General features: G+C 39.2%; 1 protein-coding gene across 4 annotated transcripts; it reads left to right on the plus strand.

Annotated features, from left to right (window-relative positions):
- The first annotated feature begins 144 nt into the window (after positions 1-144).
- On the plus strand, positions 145-11,131 carry LOC121863812 (pentatricopeptide repeat-containing protein 1, mitochondrial-like). Of its 4 annotated transcripts, none has more exons than XM_042362666.1 (11): positions 145-240; positions 2,263-3,000; positions 3,455-3,589; positions 4,462-4,636; positions 5,576-5,724; positions 6,147-6,535; positions 7,800-7,923; positions 8,515-8,619; positions 9,167-9,297; positions 9,835-10,009; positions 10,821-11,131. In XM_042362666.1, exons 2-11 carry the CDS (start codon positions 2,281-2,283, stop codon positions 10,998-11,000), a joined length of 2,283 nt encoding a protein of 760 aa, XP_042218600.1. In that variant the 5' UTR covers positions 145-240; positions 2,263-2,280; the 3' UTR covers positions 11,001-11,131. The 4 variants fall into 4 exon arrangements, with proteins under 4 accessions (XP_042218600.1, XP_042218601.1, XP_042218602.1 ...); XM_042362667.1 differs by lacking the exon at positions 145-240 and adding an exon at positions 275-355; XM_042362668.1 differs by lacking the exon at positions 145-240 and adding an exon at positions 445-478.
- Positions 11,132-15,889: the final 4,758 nt, after the last annotated feature.

A 15,889-nucleotide genomic window follows, 5' to 3' on the forward strand; every position in this document is an offset into this window, starting at 1 on the left:
TAAAAAGTAATGTTGTATTTCTAATTCTAAAAGCTAATTTAATTCGATATAATATTCTGTAGTCCAATTACTACTAAGATTAATAAAAATAAAAAGATAAAAAAAATCCCTACTTGGCCGAAATCCCCTTGACCAATGAAGTCGACCAATCAGAGGCCAGCTTTCTCATGGTGTAGGCAAGTCGACCAATCAGAGGCCAGCTTTCTCATGGTGTAGGCCGCCCACCACAACACATGACTGGTTAGTTGTTAGGAAATAATGGCAATTTATATACTGTATTTTTTTTTGACCTGCCCACTTCAGCTGTTTTAGAGACATTATATTAATTCATGAACGCTATAATATATCATACCCGGTAGTGTATCTATTTTTGTTGGCTTATTTGTCCCTTTACTATCATACTCTCATGAAGGCTGGTCACATGTCCATACCATTACAGTGAACCTCTTTACCTATTCCACACTACAGCCTCTGCCTTGTTAGACACTTCATATGCCTTACTATTTAAAGCCCTTTCCATTCTAGCAGTTTGTTTCTCTGTTGCAAATTTTAGAACATTTCCATTCCAAGTTAGTTTTACTGTCATGTATCATAATGGTGGAAGTAATGACAGAAAAGGAATTATATACACCAGGAAGTTCCATAAGGGGGACCCCGACTAACGCCCTCCGATATGAACGAGGTTAAATTTGTAATTTATTGTATTTTATTTACCTAATGACTTACTTTTAACGGTAATTATTCAAGACTGACCCGTGGCCAAAATTGATAGAAAATGATTTTAAAAACTCTGGAGTTTCAATGTCTTTTATGGTGAACACTGTTTTATTTTGTGCAAATGTGTTAAAAAGTGATTATTTCTAAAATAAACGTAACTTAACCTTTGTGGGCATGAAAAACAGACCTAACCAACCTTGCCAAACAAATCTAACCTAACCTAACTTCCTTACAGCCCCGCGGACTCCTCGGTGCATAAAACAGAAAGAACTTACTTTGATATGGTGTAATTTTAGGCTTTTTCTGGACATGAATTCATATGGGCGCTTGTGCTGCCTGGGCGGCGGAGTGAAGTGTTGAGGTGGCGGGAAAGGGCGAGCCGCAGCGTTAAGGAAGTGATGAAAAAATTTATTTCCAGTCTGAAAGCACAGGGATTCCCGCAGTGTGGACAGTCTCTATTTAAAGAAACAATGCCGTGGTCTTTGAACAATTGAAGGGTCTTGTCTTTATCCCTAAATTCGCAAATAACGTCCATATAAAACCGGCGACAACCTTCACATGTCATGCTGAAAATGAAACTGCCTCAGGTGCTGGGAAAAGCGCTTCAGCAGAGCGCGGCCTCAATACCGCCGGAAGACAAATTAGTACACGCCTAGGCGCCTTATTATCTACAAAATGAAACATTTTCACAAGAAATGATTTCCATATCAGAACTCACTGATGAAAATAAAGGAAGAAAGTAAACAGTAATACAAATAACTCGTCCGTGGGTTAGTCCTACACTGTATATTAACCCTTTTTACTTTCATTTACTTTATTTTGTCATTCTATTTCTTCTTTTGTCTTAAATTAAATGATTTTAGATGTATATAAGAACTTAGGCTATGATGTAGTGGGATTTTAAACCTTGTTCTGTAAGTACGGAATGCACATAGCATGTGTTCTGACTTACGTACAAATCCAACTTAAGAACGTCCTCAGGAACGGAACCCGTTCATAACCCGGGGACCCCTGATTATTTTTAAATTACTGAAAGAAAGATACCCCTAATAAGAAATTTTGGGAAAAAATTTAATATTTAGGTGGTGCCCACAAAATAAGACAGTACCCAACATTGTATTGTGAAGATAAAACACCCTTTACAACTTGCAGTGCAGTACTGTAGCTACATGGTGTATATCTTACGGTTTTTTTGCGGAATATGTTATTTTGAAAAATGACCGGCATGCATATTGGTAATTTTGCAAAATAATTTACAAACAGGCAACCTAAAGTAACCTAACCTTATGGTTGAATAAGGTTAGGTTAGGTTAGGATGGCTTGTGTAGCTTGATACACAGTTGAGTGGTTCTGTTGTTGTTGTTTTTTTTTTTTTTTTTTACTTTGTACTATGTGCACCTGATGTTATAGGTCTTGGTGTACAGCACTATTCTCGATATTTATAAATGCAATTATTTCAATCATTTCAGTTTAGAATAATGTACATTATATATAATGTAATTTGATAAATTTTTCTCATAATTTGATAAATATGTTTTTTTCCAGATATCTGTGCATTTAAAGATGTATTCTCTAAATTTACGGGTGGGAAAGTGTCATCCTCTATGGCAGTCAGCAGTTTGCAGTCCACACTGGCTTAGACTGATTTCATCTACACCTGTGAAGGCTGATTCAAAAAATAAAGATGATAGTGACACTTTTGGTTCTTTAGCTTCACTATCCAGCTGCAGTGAAAAAAAGTTAAGTGTAAAGGATACTGACAAGAATTATGTTAAAAGTTTACCAAAAATTCAGTATAATAAGAAATTTTTTGAAATTCAAGAAAAGAATAGAGATACCCAGAAAGTGGATAGTTTAAAAAATTACCACCTGGAAAATACTCATGAAAAATGGAATGCCTTTAAAGATGCTCACTATGAGGAAATTCTTAAGCAGTCTACAGATATTTTACAAGATGACAGTGAGGATGACTATTATTATTTTCTAAAGAGACTTACATCCAAGAAAGCTGCAAAAAATGTCATAGAAAAAAATTGGACACCTGAAGAAGAAAGACAGAAGCAAAATACTCCGTTAGTTGCAGAAAATGAAGCTATAGGTGGATTAAAATCAAGTAACGTAGATGAATTTGGTACAGTATCTCCGCCAAAGATTGATTATGAAAAGGAGGTCGGTGATGAAGGTGATGAGAGAGAAGAGAAGTACCAGGAGTCGAAGCTTAAAAGGAGTCACAGACCACAATATTATGGGCAGCAGATGAAGAATTTGTGTAAGGAAAGAAAGGTTTGTACTGTGAGTTTATAGTTTTTATTACATTAAAAACTCATTTTAACTGACTAATAAGAGGAAAAGGGGTGTCCATTGATGCTGAAAGTACATTAAATTTAAGGGATGTTTTTGACAACATATAACAAGCAATCAAATATTCACGGGCAATCCCAGTAGTAGGGTAGTTGAGTTTAATTGGATAGATGGCTCAGGCATAGGGTGGCATCTTCACTTGTAAGAGGAGCTGGAAGTGTATAAGATGTGGTCTTATATAAAATCATGACACAGCAGTGTAAAGAAGTTATTAGTGGTCATCTTTTTTAAGAAGATTGGACAGAGTTTAAAAGGCAGGTCACTTATATTCCTTCACTCCTCATGTTGATGTAGTTAACTTGGGATGTCGAACTCCACTTTGTGTCCTCCCTAACCATAAAATGAGAATTTACCTACTCACTCAAATCTATTTCAGCTTTCAGAAGCATTAAAGATTTTTGAGGAGATGCCATCAGTTGGGGCCAAGCCTAATGACTTCTGTTACCAAGTTCTCATCAATGCATGTGGCCGAGCAGGCTACACTAAAAAGGCTTTTCAGCTGTACAATCAGGTATTGCTTTAAGATTATACAGTATTATACATTATTGCATAATCATTGTCATATCTTTACATATATTTATTAATTTACTTCAAATACATTACTGTAATTTGTTGGATTGTAATTTGATACTAAATACTGTACAGTGCATTCTGTATACTGTACTTAAAAAATGTATATAAATACAATGTAAATACAGTACAATACATCCAAAACACATTCCATATCAGTGTTTAATATTTTTATACAGTACTGTATTTGTACAGTGAGAAGGGAGCATTGTACTGTACATTAATCATAATAAACATAACAGTACTGTACAGTTTGGAAGCTACACAAAAGTAAATAAATTATTACATATGCCAATTTTTGCAGTGTTCTGTATTTGAAAATATGTACAGTATACAGTATAATTAAAAAATCCACCATTTTAATATACAGTCTGTATTTAGATACACATTTAAATACCCTGTTAAAAATATGCAGTAGGGATCCTCTTACCACGATTTGCAAGTGTGGAAAATGGCCAAAAAATGTTGATGATGATATACAGTACAACACTATTTGTATGTACAGTACTGTACTGTACTCTACCTGAAAAATTTAAGAAAACTATTTTTCCTCTCATAGAGATAATATAATCAGTATTGTTGCTAAAGGGAAAGTGAGGTTATACTGTGTATTGCTTTCTTGTTCCCTGTACTGTACTACTTCAACTACCCTCTCACTCTACCTCTCAGGAATATCTGAACATGAGGTAAAGTATGAACATGCGTAAGATGATCACCGCTTTTCATGTTGTGTTGTTTTTCCTCTCATATTGTAAAGGAGGATAGAACTAGTACACTCCCTTTTTTATTGTTTATTTTGTTTTCATTTTCCAGATGAAGAAGCGTGGACTAAAGGTTCAACCAGTAGCTTACACTGGACTATTCAATGCCTGTGCCAACTCCCCGTGGCCATTGACAGATGGACTGAAGCGGGCTACTGGACTTCGGGAACAGCTGCTAGAACAGGGATATATCTTCAACCAAACGATCAGCCATTCTATGATTAAAGGTTCATTCTCTATGTGTTATGATGGTGGGCTGGTCCTTTACTCGTGAGGTGTGAGTGACCTTTTGCTTTATACAGGATTAACAGAATCTAAGACTTTCTCTGTTAATTTCACCAGTTCCTTCCCTTGGGACAATGGCTCTGTCTTAGGATTAAAATTAAGTAATAGATTTAGCGTGACCCTACCCATCACTTTTTGGGGGTACCTGTAATTCAGAAATTAGCCACATCTGTTGAAATAGCAACACTAAGAGCCCCTGTTAGATGAACAAGATTTGGTTAATTTTGATTCAATTTTGCCCATAACCTATTGAGATTCCTAAAGCATTACACCAGAAAGTAGTAACAATGATAGTCTTTTGTTTATTTCTCATTTCTGCAATCTTAATTATTGGGTTTTGTCAAATAAATTTCTTACTTACCAAATATTTAATGTACAGTACTGTAGATTAATAATTTTTTCTCTTCCATGAGTCTTCATTTAGGCAATATGAATATACTTGGAAACTCTTCTAAGATTACTGTATTTCATCTTAGGAAAGGCAAAGCTTCCTCCAATCTGTATCATAAGTGGTGAATTTCTTAACTTAATTTGGAATTTTAAGGAAAAATAGTTTATCTGCAAAGATTTAAGCTTCTTGTAAATGTATCTTAGCTGCCTGTAGACCATTGGAAAAAAGCTTTTGATAGTTGACCTCTCAATGAAAGTGATGCTGTAAAGGATCTTTTACTGAATTTTTCTGAAGACCATAAGACTTTTAACTTGTGATCTTCTCTTCTGTCGTTACATTAATAACATTCTCTTAGTACATAACAGAAGATGGCCAAAGTCAGTGTTCATTAGAAAAAATGCAGAGATTTTGATTTTATATACAGTAATTTAATTAATTGAAAGCAGAAGTATATTGTGAAGAAAGTTAGTTTTAAGATTCAATTTTTCAGCATTTGGCAGATGTGGAAATATCAACACAGCTTTTCAAATTGTTGATGACATGATCGAACAAGGGTTATTGGTTACCACTGAAACTATAAATTTTCTGCTACAAGCGTGTATCACCAACAAGGAAATTGGTTTTAGACATGCAATAAGGGTAAGATATTGAACCTCATAGCTGTTTTAATAGCTGATGTATATCTATTGACAAAATATGAGCTGATTTTTCTTCCCTTTAGGCTCCATTAAGTGTCACTCGAGTAAATTTTCCAGCTACGCATATTATTAGTGACTGTGACATCATATTAAATTAAAAAAATTAAGCATGGTAACTTTAGAGTATGCACATAACAATATTTATTTTTTACTGTGATGTAAAAATATTAGAGGGAACCTTGGTGCTGATGATTTGAAACTTTCAACTTACATTAATTATTGTACTGAATAATTCACAAATTTTGAGAACTTGTAACAAGAAATTTGGCTGTAATAGTTGATTTGGTTTAAAGGAGCAAAGTTATTCATTGATATACAGTATCACATTATTTTTGGATAATTGCAACTTTGTTTTGTCAACAGGTTTGGAGGAAATTACGAGAGTTGAAGCTGTCTCCTGACATATATTCTTATAATCTCTTAATACGGGCCATCAGTGCTTGTAGTGCTGGCGACCCACAGTTAACTTCCAAGTTACTGGAAGGAAATTTTTGTACTTCAAACAAAGGAACAAAAGAAAAGAGAGAGAGAAAAACAATCACAGAAAAAGTCATAGTTGTAGAAAATAAAAAAGAGCCTCTTTCCTCTGAACCAAGAAATATCCCTGAAGAGCAAAATTATGGTATGATTCAAGTAAAAAGAGAGGTCCAAGGTGATGGAGTGCAGAATCATGTGTTACCTGACTTATTGGGGAAAAGAATAACAAGTGGAACAATTATAGGCTTGGGACCACTGGATCAGCCACAGGACAGGTAAGTTTTACAACAATGACATGACAGAGACATATATGTAGCACAATCCCAAACACACACATTCTTTACATTTTACAGGGAGCTTCTAGATATGGCAACACTGAAGTAGCTTGTGTGTGCCAAAGCCATCTATGGTGTGGTAAAGAGCAGCTGACGACTTTGCCACCATTCAAATTATTACATTGCCCTGTCTGTTAATCACGGAAGCTCCTGAAGGTGTACAAAGTCACAAACAAAAGTCCTGTTGCCTCATCTGCTGCTCCACAAACCCCGAGATTCAGGACTTGTGAACCTGGAGCAATAGACACTGATGCACTAATCTGTCCTTAAATGCTTCGGATTCACAAGTCTGAATCTCAGGGTTTGTGTAACAGCAGAAGTAGGCAACAGGACTTTTTGTTCACGACTGTACAAACTAAACCAGAGTGAACGTGTGTGGTGATTTTTACTGTATAGGTATCTTATTTGCCATGGTTGAATTAAATGGGGAAAGCACTTGTTCCAGAATGAAATATTTCATCTTACTGCAAATACTGTATTATATTCATCTAAAAGACTATTATTTTGAGAGAAGGAGGCCACCATTGACTTCCACTCTCTCTCTGACCACTCCCAACCTTAAGCAGTTACTGTATGCCATTCAGTAAGGTGGTGATGATGCTGATTTTGTCATTCTTCTGACATGAATCAGTGAAATATTTTTTGTCTTGACAGAACAGGTACTCAAGGGAACTCCAGCTTCAACACACAAAGAAAAATAATTTGTTTTACCTGTGTGATCAATTGTAAACCTTGAAATAATAACTGATGCATTGTTAATATTGTGCAATTTGTTTTCACTCCTCTTCACTGTTCCTTTTCCTCACCATCACTTACACTGTCATTGTCACACCATCATGAGGGTTGGGTGTCTGTTTTCTCTATTTATTTATCTACATAAATGTATAAAAATTTAAAAGCATTCTTATTCTGTCTTGACAAATTCTCTCAGGATATAATTTTCTGTTAAAATTAAAAAAAAACAAGTTGGTGATATTCTTCAGGATGAGAAATGAGGGTCATATAGTAACTAACTTGAAAATTAGAAAAAAAATAGTTGGCTAACAAATAATTAGCTGTTGCTTCTTAAGGAAAATCTCATAGTGGTAGGTTAAGGAAATGTTCTTCATAGGTTCTTGAAATAACAGGGAATAGTAATTTTCTACTATGTTATTGGTAGCCATGGAACTCTTAATAAAGCTCTATCATTTTTAAATATTTTCAGATTAGCTCTTCTAGGTGGTCCCAGTGGTATACTTAAGCAGATGTCACAGGATCGAGTAAAACCAGATTTGAAGACAGTCACCCAGCTGCTGGGCTCCTTACCCTCTAGCATTCAGGCAGAAGAGGTAACTTTGGATTGAAAACAACAACTTCAGGTAGGCAGGGAGTAGCGACCCTGCCTTACCAGCTGAGAGGGCGCTTTGAAACTCCTTCATATAAAAGTCGGTTCCCATTCCGTAAAAGTGGGTTGGTGATTGGTAGGGCATCCAGCCATAAAACTTACTTCAAATTTGCATGATGGCAACTTGGACTCCGTGCCATCAGGTAATCACGGCCAACCCACACAAGCATGGAAAATGGCTGTTAAAGTTCCACACATATTAGTAAAATGAATCATGAAATTTAAGCACTTGGGCATTTTTGAAACTACCTGTACGTGGTGGTAGGAATGAGTTAGTGGTTCTAAGGCTGAATGAGACAAAATTATTCTGCCTAGGGGTAAAATTAATCATTTATTGTTATGAGCATTTTTAAGTGCTTAGGACAGTAAATTATTCATGTAGTCAGATACTACTTTTTATTATTACAACTTTGGTATTCTCTGAACTTGATACTTTTTTACTCTAAAGTAAGTATACTGTACAATTTAGGACTAGTACAGTACTTTTATTTTATTCAAATGCATTTTTTTAATTAAATTTATCAATTTTTTCAAGGCACTTCTCCAGTCAATGAAGAATATTGGCCTCAATCCAGACACACAGTTTTGCAACTTGCTAATACGCAAACGAAATTTTCGGCAAGATATGGAGGGTGCCAAGGTACGTCAGTATTGTATCTTATAAAAATAACAAGACACCAGTAACTTAATTCAGATTGAACTGTATAGTTTACAAAGTAGTATATCTCCCCACAAAAAGTTTCCCCCTTAGAAAAAAAATCAATCCTTCCCCTAAAAAAAAAAGCAAATTTTTTATGACCTTAGAAATTTTCAAAAGATCCAGAAGGTCATAGCTACCTAGTGCTTGACCCTTCCTCTGGTATGATTAATGTTGTATGAATCTTATTACATCTGAAACACAAGACTGTTCTTACCAAACTTATCCACAAGTCATTGCAGATGTGTCTAAGTCTTCATTGGTGAGTCTCAATTCCTGAATCTTTTTTGACAAGTTGCAAGTCATGTCTCGAGTTAATAACGACATACAATTTTTATTTGTTCACATGGTGCTTTATGTGTAAAAATAAATAAATATATATATATTTATATTTAGTTAGTTGGTAACTAACTAACTATATTGTACAGTTTTAATATTTTAGACCAATAAGGGTGAATCAGGTTGATTACAATAATTATTTTCATTTCAGGATGTTCTTCAACTTATGCAGGAACATCACTTACTTCCTGATATTGCTACTTTTGGATGTTTGGCTCTGGGTTGTCGTTACCTTGACAATGCACTGGACCTACTGCGTGATATGGATGCTGCAAACTTCAGGTATGATTTTATAATGTCAATGACTTGAGTGTGGGACAGTTGTTATCTACCAGTCTTAATCTGTTTCTGTCATTCATGTATTTGACTGTACAGTATTTTATAATTACTTATAGAGCTGTGAGCATGTGATTACAACTGAAACATCCACAGGTAGCCATGGCTGAAAATCCTTCCTATTATTATTAGTTCCAAGACCTCAAACAGCCCCCAATATATCAGCTAGGGTTCTTCTGTCCTATCACTCTTAATGGCTCCAGTTGTGGGAGATCAATTACAATGGCTATCCTCTGGATTTCTTATTCAATTTACAGCCTTGTGGATTAAGGTAGAAGATAGGATTTCAGGGCCAATCCTCTTTTTTTCAGTGAATTGAGCAGATTACATGCAGCCTGACCTCAAATATATGTAGATGGAGAAATTTTAGGACTTCAGCTGCAAAAGATGAGGAAAACTGGATCTAATATGCTGTGTGATGAATTAAATGATATTTGATCCCTTATCAATATTTTGTGTAACCTTTGTCCATTTCTTCCTCAGACCAAATTTGGAGATATTGACAATTTTGGTGAAGAACAGTTTGGTGAGGCAGGAGTATTTCTACACTTTAGAGATATTGAAAGAAATGCACCAAAGAAATATCACTCCAGATGAGCTTCTTCTTCAATATCTTGAACAAGGCAGGACAAAAGCACGAAATACTCTCTTGAAAATGGTAAGTAAACTTAAAATTTTTAGTGTTTAAATTACACATGCAGTGAGAGATTATACCAGTAAGTGGGTCGCATGGGCCTGATGGTCTATTAGAGGAGACTAAGCCTTTACTACACAAGGAGGCAGCTTGGCTTGCTCTGGTTTCTGCCACCTTTATGCTCTCTAGCTGTAAAGTTGGATCCCTACTCTGCAACTGGGTTGACTGGGGTGTGTCCCACTCATTGGTTGGCCATGGGACTTAAATTGGCAATCATTAGGTCAAGATGTGGGATGTCAATGGACAACATTACCTGTACAGTATTACAGTATTTATTGTCCAACATTTTGAAAGTAAAAAATCATTATATATTTTACCAGCTGCTGTGAAATAGGAACCATATAGGTATCAGTCACAGGAAAAGGCAAAAGTTGGGATAAATATTTATCTCTCCAAACTACTGTATTGTACTGCGATAGGAGATCCAGCTAGAAGATGGAGTTGAAGTTCAGATGGTAATAAACTGGTAGATTACATAATTGTAATGGATTAAATTGTGCTTCTTACATTTTTAATCGGGGGGATTAGGATGTGAAATAATCTCTCCTTTTTCAGCCCTTATTCACTGGGCGAGGAGTTGTAAACTGCATTTTTTCTGATCCAATTGGACAGGCAACCTGGTAGTGGAACATGTTTAGACTTAAGGCTGGAGTGGGATGTTCATGAGGCATTTCAGTGGCTTTAAGGTAACTAAGGAACTTATAAGATATATTTACACCAGTAAGAATTTGTAATATGCCTGTAAAGAGTCTCTCAAATATGATTTATGTTACAGGAAGGGGAAAATGCTGATATGAAAATCAAAAGAAGAAAGCTGGAAGGTATGAAGATCTTTTTGTTAGAATACAAAAAATGGCTTAAAACGTCACAGGTGAAACTTTCAGATCACCCTTGGGCACAGTACAGGACTGAGCTAAGTGATAACGTTAGAACCATTGGTGTGTCTGGTACCTAATTTACATATTTTTTTAGAAAATGCCGCAAAATCTCTTCTAGTTCCACACAACTTCACATATGGAAATTCAAAACAAATTCCCATATTGTTGATGGTATTTGTTTATTTTTAATAAACCATTTAAAGCATAATATTCATCTTTGTTTTAATTAATATAAATTAGTGCCACAGGCATAAATGGAACCTTGCTATATTGGACTAATTGGGAGAAAGGCCACTCTGATAAATTCAATACCATATCGTTTTAATGGACACATCGGATGTCCAGGTAATCCGAAATACAGTATTAAACGAGTCCATTTTTAACACCAATATGTATGTATCACAAACACCCCTCGCTCATAGCAGGGCCAAAGATAAGTGTTTGACAATTAATGGCTCCCCCCTCCCTTAGAGATGGCAGTCCGATACTGGTCTTAAATGGGTATGCATAGTATATATATATATACTGTATACAGTACAGTATATATATATATATATATATATATATATATATATATATATATATATATATATATATATATATATATATATATATATATATATATATATATATATATATATATATATATATATATATATATATATATTCGGCCTTCGTCAAAATTGTGTCAACGGATGGGTGGTTCTTATATTAATTTGGAATAATAATAATACACGTTATTTTATGCTATATATATATTATATCGATAATATAAGTATTGAGTAATAATTGTAAAATGTCTACGTTTTAAAATTTCAGTGGGTAGTAAAGTCCTTGAAGGTTGTCTTCACTTTATAAAGAGAACAATCCGTAAAGAAGTACTTACAGCCGAGGCTCCTCCTCGTGTAACTCGTGGATTCTATAATGTTGTAGTGGACTTCTCCCCTACAACTGCCTACAACTGCGTAGCAGCTCACCACCTGCTATCGCATTCCAATGTGCCGCCTTCCCTAGCAACCAACCAGATGTTACCGTATCTTAGCAACGAAACTATTCACCGGCTACTTCTCGGGTTTTCCCACCATGACTCATGGCGGCTGCTGCGGGGTATATAAGCTCTGTCTCTCCCTTGAGATTCAGTCTGACCAATCTTCTTGAACAAGCAACACCTCCTCCTCCGCCGCTGCCTGGCGACCCTCGCCTCTCCTCCGCCTGCCTGGCGGTCCTCGCTCCCGCCAGCGAGCATGTCCTTCTCTGAGCTTCCTCACCAACCAACTCTGATTCTGCCCATTTTCCTGAACAAGTAACATCTCCTCCAGCAAGCTCCTAGCTGTTAACATTTCATTCAACCAGGAGGCCAGCAACAGACAACATTATTACATCGATACCCCTACAAATGGTGACTCCCGGAGATTAGCACTCACACAGGATGGAGGAGACACTGATCACGCTCCCAGTCTTCAAGCAGACACCGGCTCCTCTTCCTGCCTCACGCACCACATTCTGACGACCCCAGCACACCCGTCCTGCCTCAGACGCCGACCCAGCAGTACCTGCCGTGAGGGAAGCACACAACATCCATCGCCTCCACACCCCCTCTTTTCTCCCTCAGGTACTCCCTGCTAATGTCCTGCACCCTGCTGCTGTCGTGGACCCAGCTGCTGTCACGAGCCCTAACCCGCTTCTGCTGACCCAGCCCCTGCTCCTGATCCAGGCCCACACACACCCCAGCAGGCGCATCTGACGACCCTGTACCTGTCGTGAGGGAAGCACAACATCCATCGCCTCCACACACCCTTTTTCTCCCTTCTCCCACAGATAGTGTGTATCTAGACAGTTGTATTTCAGCGATCGGCTCATCACGCCATCGCCGTTGTCTCACATGAGGCATGCACCGCCCGGTCTTCCTCACATGTGCTAAGCAACTCTACAATCAACAAGTCTCCTACACCGCCTGGAGGGGAGGGGGAGTATTGTAGTGGACTTCTCCCCTACAACTGCCTACAACTGCGTAGCAGCTCACCACCTGCTATCGCATTCCAATGTGCCGCCTTCCCTAGCAACCAACCAGATGTTACCGTATCTTAGCAACGAAACTATTCACCGGCTACTTCTCGGGTTTTCCCACCATGACTCATGGCGGCTGCTGCGAGGTATATAAGCTCTGTCTCTCCCTTGAGATTCAGTCTGACCAATCTTCTTGAACAAGCAACACCTCCTCCTCCGCCGCTGCCTGGCGACCCTCGCCTCTCCTCCGCCTGCCTGGCAGTCCTCGCTCCCGCCAGCGAGCATGTCCTTCTCTGAGCTTCCTCACCAACCAACTCTGATTCTGCCCATTTTCCTGAACAAGCAACATCTCCTCCAGCAAGCTCCTAGCTGTTAACATTTCATTCAACCAGGAGGCCAGCAACAGACAACATTATTACATCGATACCCCTACAATGTTCCTACTGTCAATTGAATTACAAGGTAATATTGAGGAGGCATTATCCCAGTCAATGCAATGCTTATCATCCCTCAAATGAACAAACAGAACATTGGATTCCAAGCCTGTCCTAACAGGTTGAGTATGGAAACCATAAATATTGATATTACCAGTATTAAAGTTTGTTATATGCATTGTGAGTAAACCATCAATGTTTATTCCTAGCGGAGAACTGGTACATGTAAATTGTGAGTATCACTGCTGTTTCCCCTCTAACACTTGCTTCTCAGAAAATCAATACTGTAACTCATGTGCCTAAGCTTGTATCTACCACGCTCCCTAACATTTTTAATGATATCAGTTATATTCTAATAAAAGCCTGGGTGGGGGCAGTCTACCCTTGTCAGTAACATAACTATACCAATAGGTGTTGTTAAAGAATGATATGGTTTTCCCAGGTTAATCCATTGTATAGAATATAAAGGCATTTTAAGATGCATGGAATAGCTAACGCGTTAGCTTCCCGGACTGTCATTAAAAATTATGACATTGTACTGTCTTGGAAATAACTGTTGTCCAACACAGTCTTCAGAGAACAATAAAATTAGGAGAACTGTTATTTGGAAACAATACGGAAAGAAATAGTGAAGAAAATATATAGAAAATTATGGAAAGAAAGACAAAAAGGAAAAAAAGTCGATCAGTCAATAATAAATAAGAATAAGACAAAAAATTGGGCCCGTTGTAAAGGTAATTTCTCCCAGACTAGGAAACCATATGTAACATCCAGCAGAACAGCTATACGCTTCTTCTCACGCGACTAGGCGTTCACATATTTACACACGCAATACGATGAATTTCAGAACTGTAATCAACTTCTTCACCCTTATTAAAAGTATTGTAGTGGAATTCTCCCCTACAAACGCTGTTTGTCGCTGCCTAGCCGACCCCACCAATTCCCCAGTGTATGCCTCGTGGTCTAGGTCAACCAGCGCCGCCATACACCACGGAGCGGGGGTCAACTGCTAAGCCACGCCTACCCCCGCTATTTAAGACCTGACCTCGTGGTGATCTGTCTCTCTTTCTACCTACACCAACCAGCCAGCAACACCTCCTCCTGCCTGGCGGTCCTCGCTCCTCCTCCGCCTGCCTGGCGGTCCTCTCTCCCGCTGGCGAGCATGGCGACCCACAAGCTGTCCTTCTCTGAGCGTCCTCACCAACCAGCTCTCTCTACATCACGCTTGTAACCATGCTGCCTTCCCAGCACCAAGCTGCATTGTACATCCAATACAACATGTATATAGAGAGCACATTGTGAGTTTCCTTTCTCCATCCCATCCTGAGTGTGAACCAAACAATCTCATACCCCACAAATGGTGACCCCCGGAGATTCGCACTCACACAGGATGGAGGAGAAACTGATCACGCTCCCAGTCTTCAAGCAACATGGAAGACTGGCTTATCCACCCAGAAGCAGCTCTCATCGGCTCTACAGCTACTGTCTCTACACCGCAGGTTAGACACCCTAGAGCAGCTCTGCTACTCTAAGCAGACACCAGCTCCTCTTCCTGCCCTAAGCACCACGTCCTACCGACCCCAGCACACCCGTCCTGCCTCAGACGCCGACCCCGGCCCAGCAGTAACCCCTGCCGCCCCTGATGCGGCCTCTGTTCCTGAGTGCGGACCCACACACCCCTCTTTTCTCCCTCAGGTACTCCCTGCTAATGTCCTGCACCCTGCTGCTGTCGTGGACCCAGCTGCTGTCACGAGCCCTCATCCGCTTCTGCTGACGCAGCCCCTGCTCCTGACCCAGGCCCACACACCCCAGCAGGCGCATCTGGCGACTCTGTACCTGCCGTGAGGGAAGCACAAAATTCATCGCCTCCACACACCCTTATTCTCCCTCTCTACTCCCACAGATATTGTGTATCTAGACAGTTGTCCCCAGCGACCGGCTCATCCACGCCATCGCCGTTGTCTCACATGAGGCACGCACCGCCCGTTCTGCCTCACATGTGCTATGCAACCCTGCAGACAACAAGTCTCCTACACAGCCTGGAGGGAAGGGGGAGTATTGTAGTGGAATTCTCCCCTACAAACGCTGTTTGTCGCTGCCTAGCCGACCCCACCAATTCCCCAGTGTATGCCTCGTGGTCTAGGTCAACCAGCGCCGCCATACACCACGGAGCGGGGGTCAACTGCTAAGCCACGCCTACCCCCGCTATTTAAGACCTGACCTCGTGGTGATCTGTCTCTCTTTCTACCTACACCAACCAGCCAGCAACACCTCCGCCTGCCTGGCGGCCCTCGCTCCTCCGCCTGCCTGGCGGTCCTCTCTCCCGCTGGCGAGCATGGCGACCCACAAGCTGTCCTTCTCTGAGCGTCCTCACCAACCAGCTCTCTCTACATCACGCTTGTAACCATGCTGCCTTCCCAGCACCAAGCTGCATTGTACATCCAATACAACATGTATATAGAGAGCACATTGTGAGTTTCCTTTCTCCATCCCATCCTGAGTGTGAACCAAACAACCCATACCCC

Source organism: Homarus americanus, unplaced genomic scaffold (assembly GCF_018991925.1).
Source record: "Homarus americanus isolate GMGI-L3 unplaced genomic scaffold, GMGI_Hamer_2.0 scaffold48354, whole genome shotgun sequence".
NCBI classification, from domain to species: Eukaryota; Metazoa; Arthropoda; class Malacostraca; order Decapoda; family Nephropidae; genus Homarus; species Homarus americanus.

Excerpts from the sequence above, each read along its gene's own strand:
- LOC121863812 (XM_042362665.1), top strand. Across the intron at positions 4,637-5,575 it reads CAGCCATTCTATGATTAAAG|CATTTGGCAGATGTGGAAAT; the intron begins GTTCATTCTCTA and ends TCAATTTTTCAG. Across the intron at positions 9,298-9,834 it reads ATGGATGCTGCAAACTTCAG|ACCAAATTTGGAGATATTGA; the intron begins GTATGATTTTAT and ends TTTCTTCCTCAG.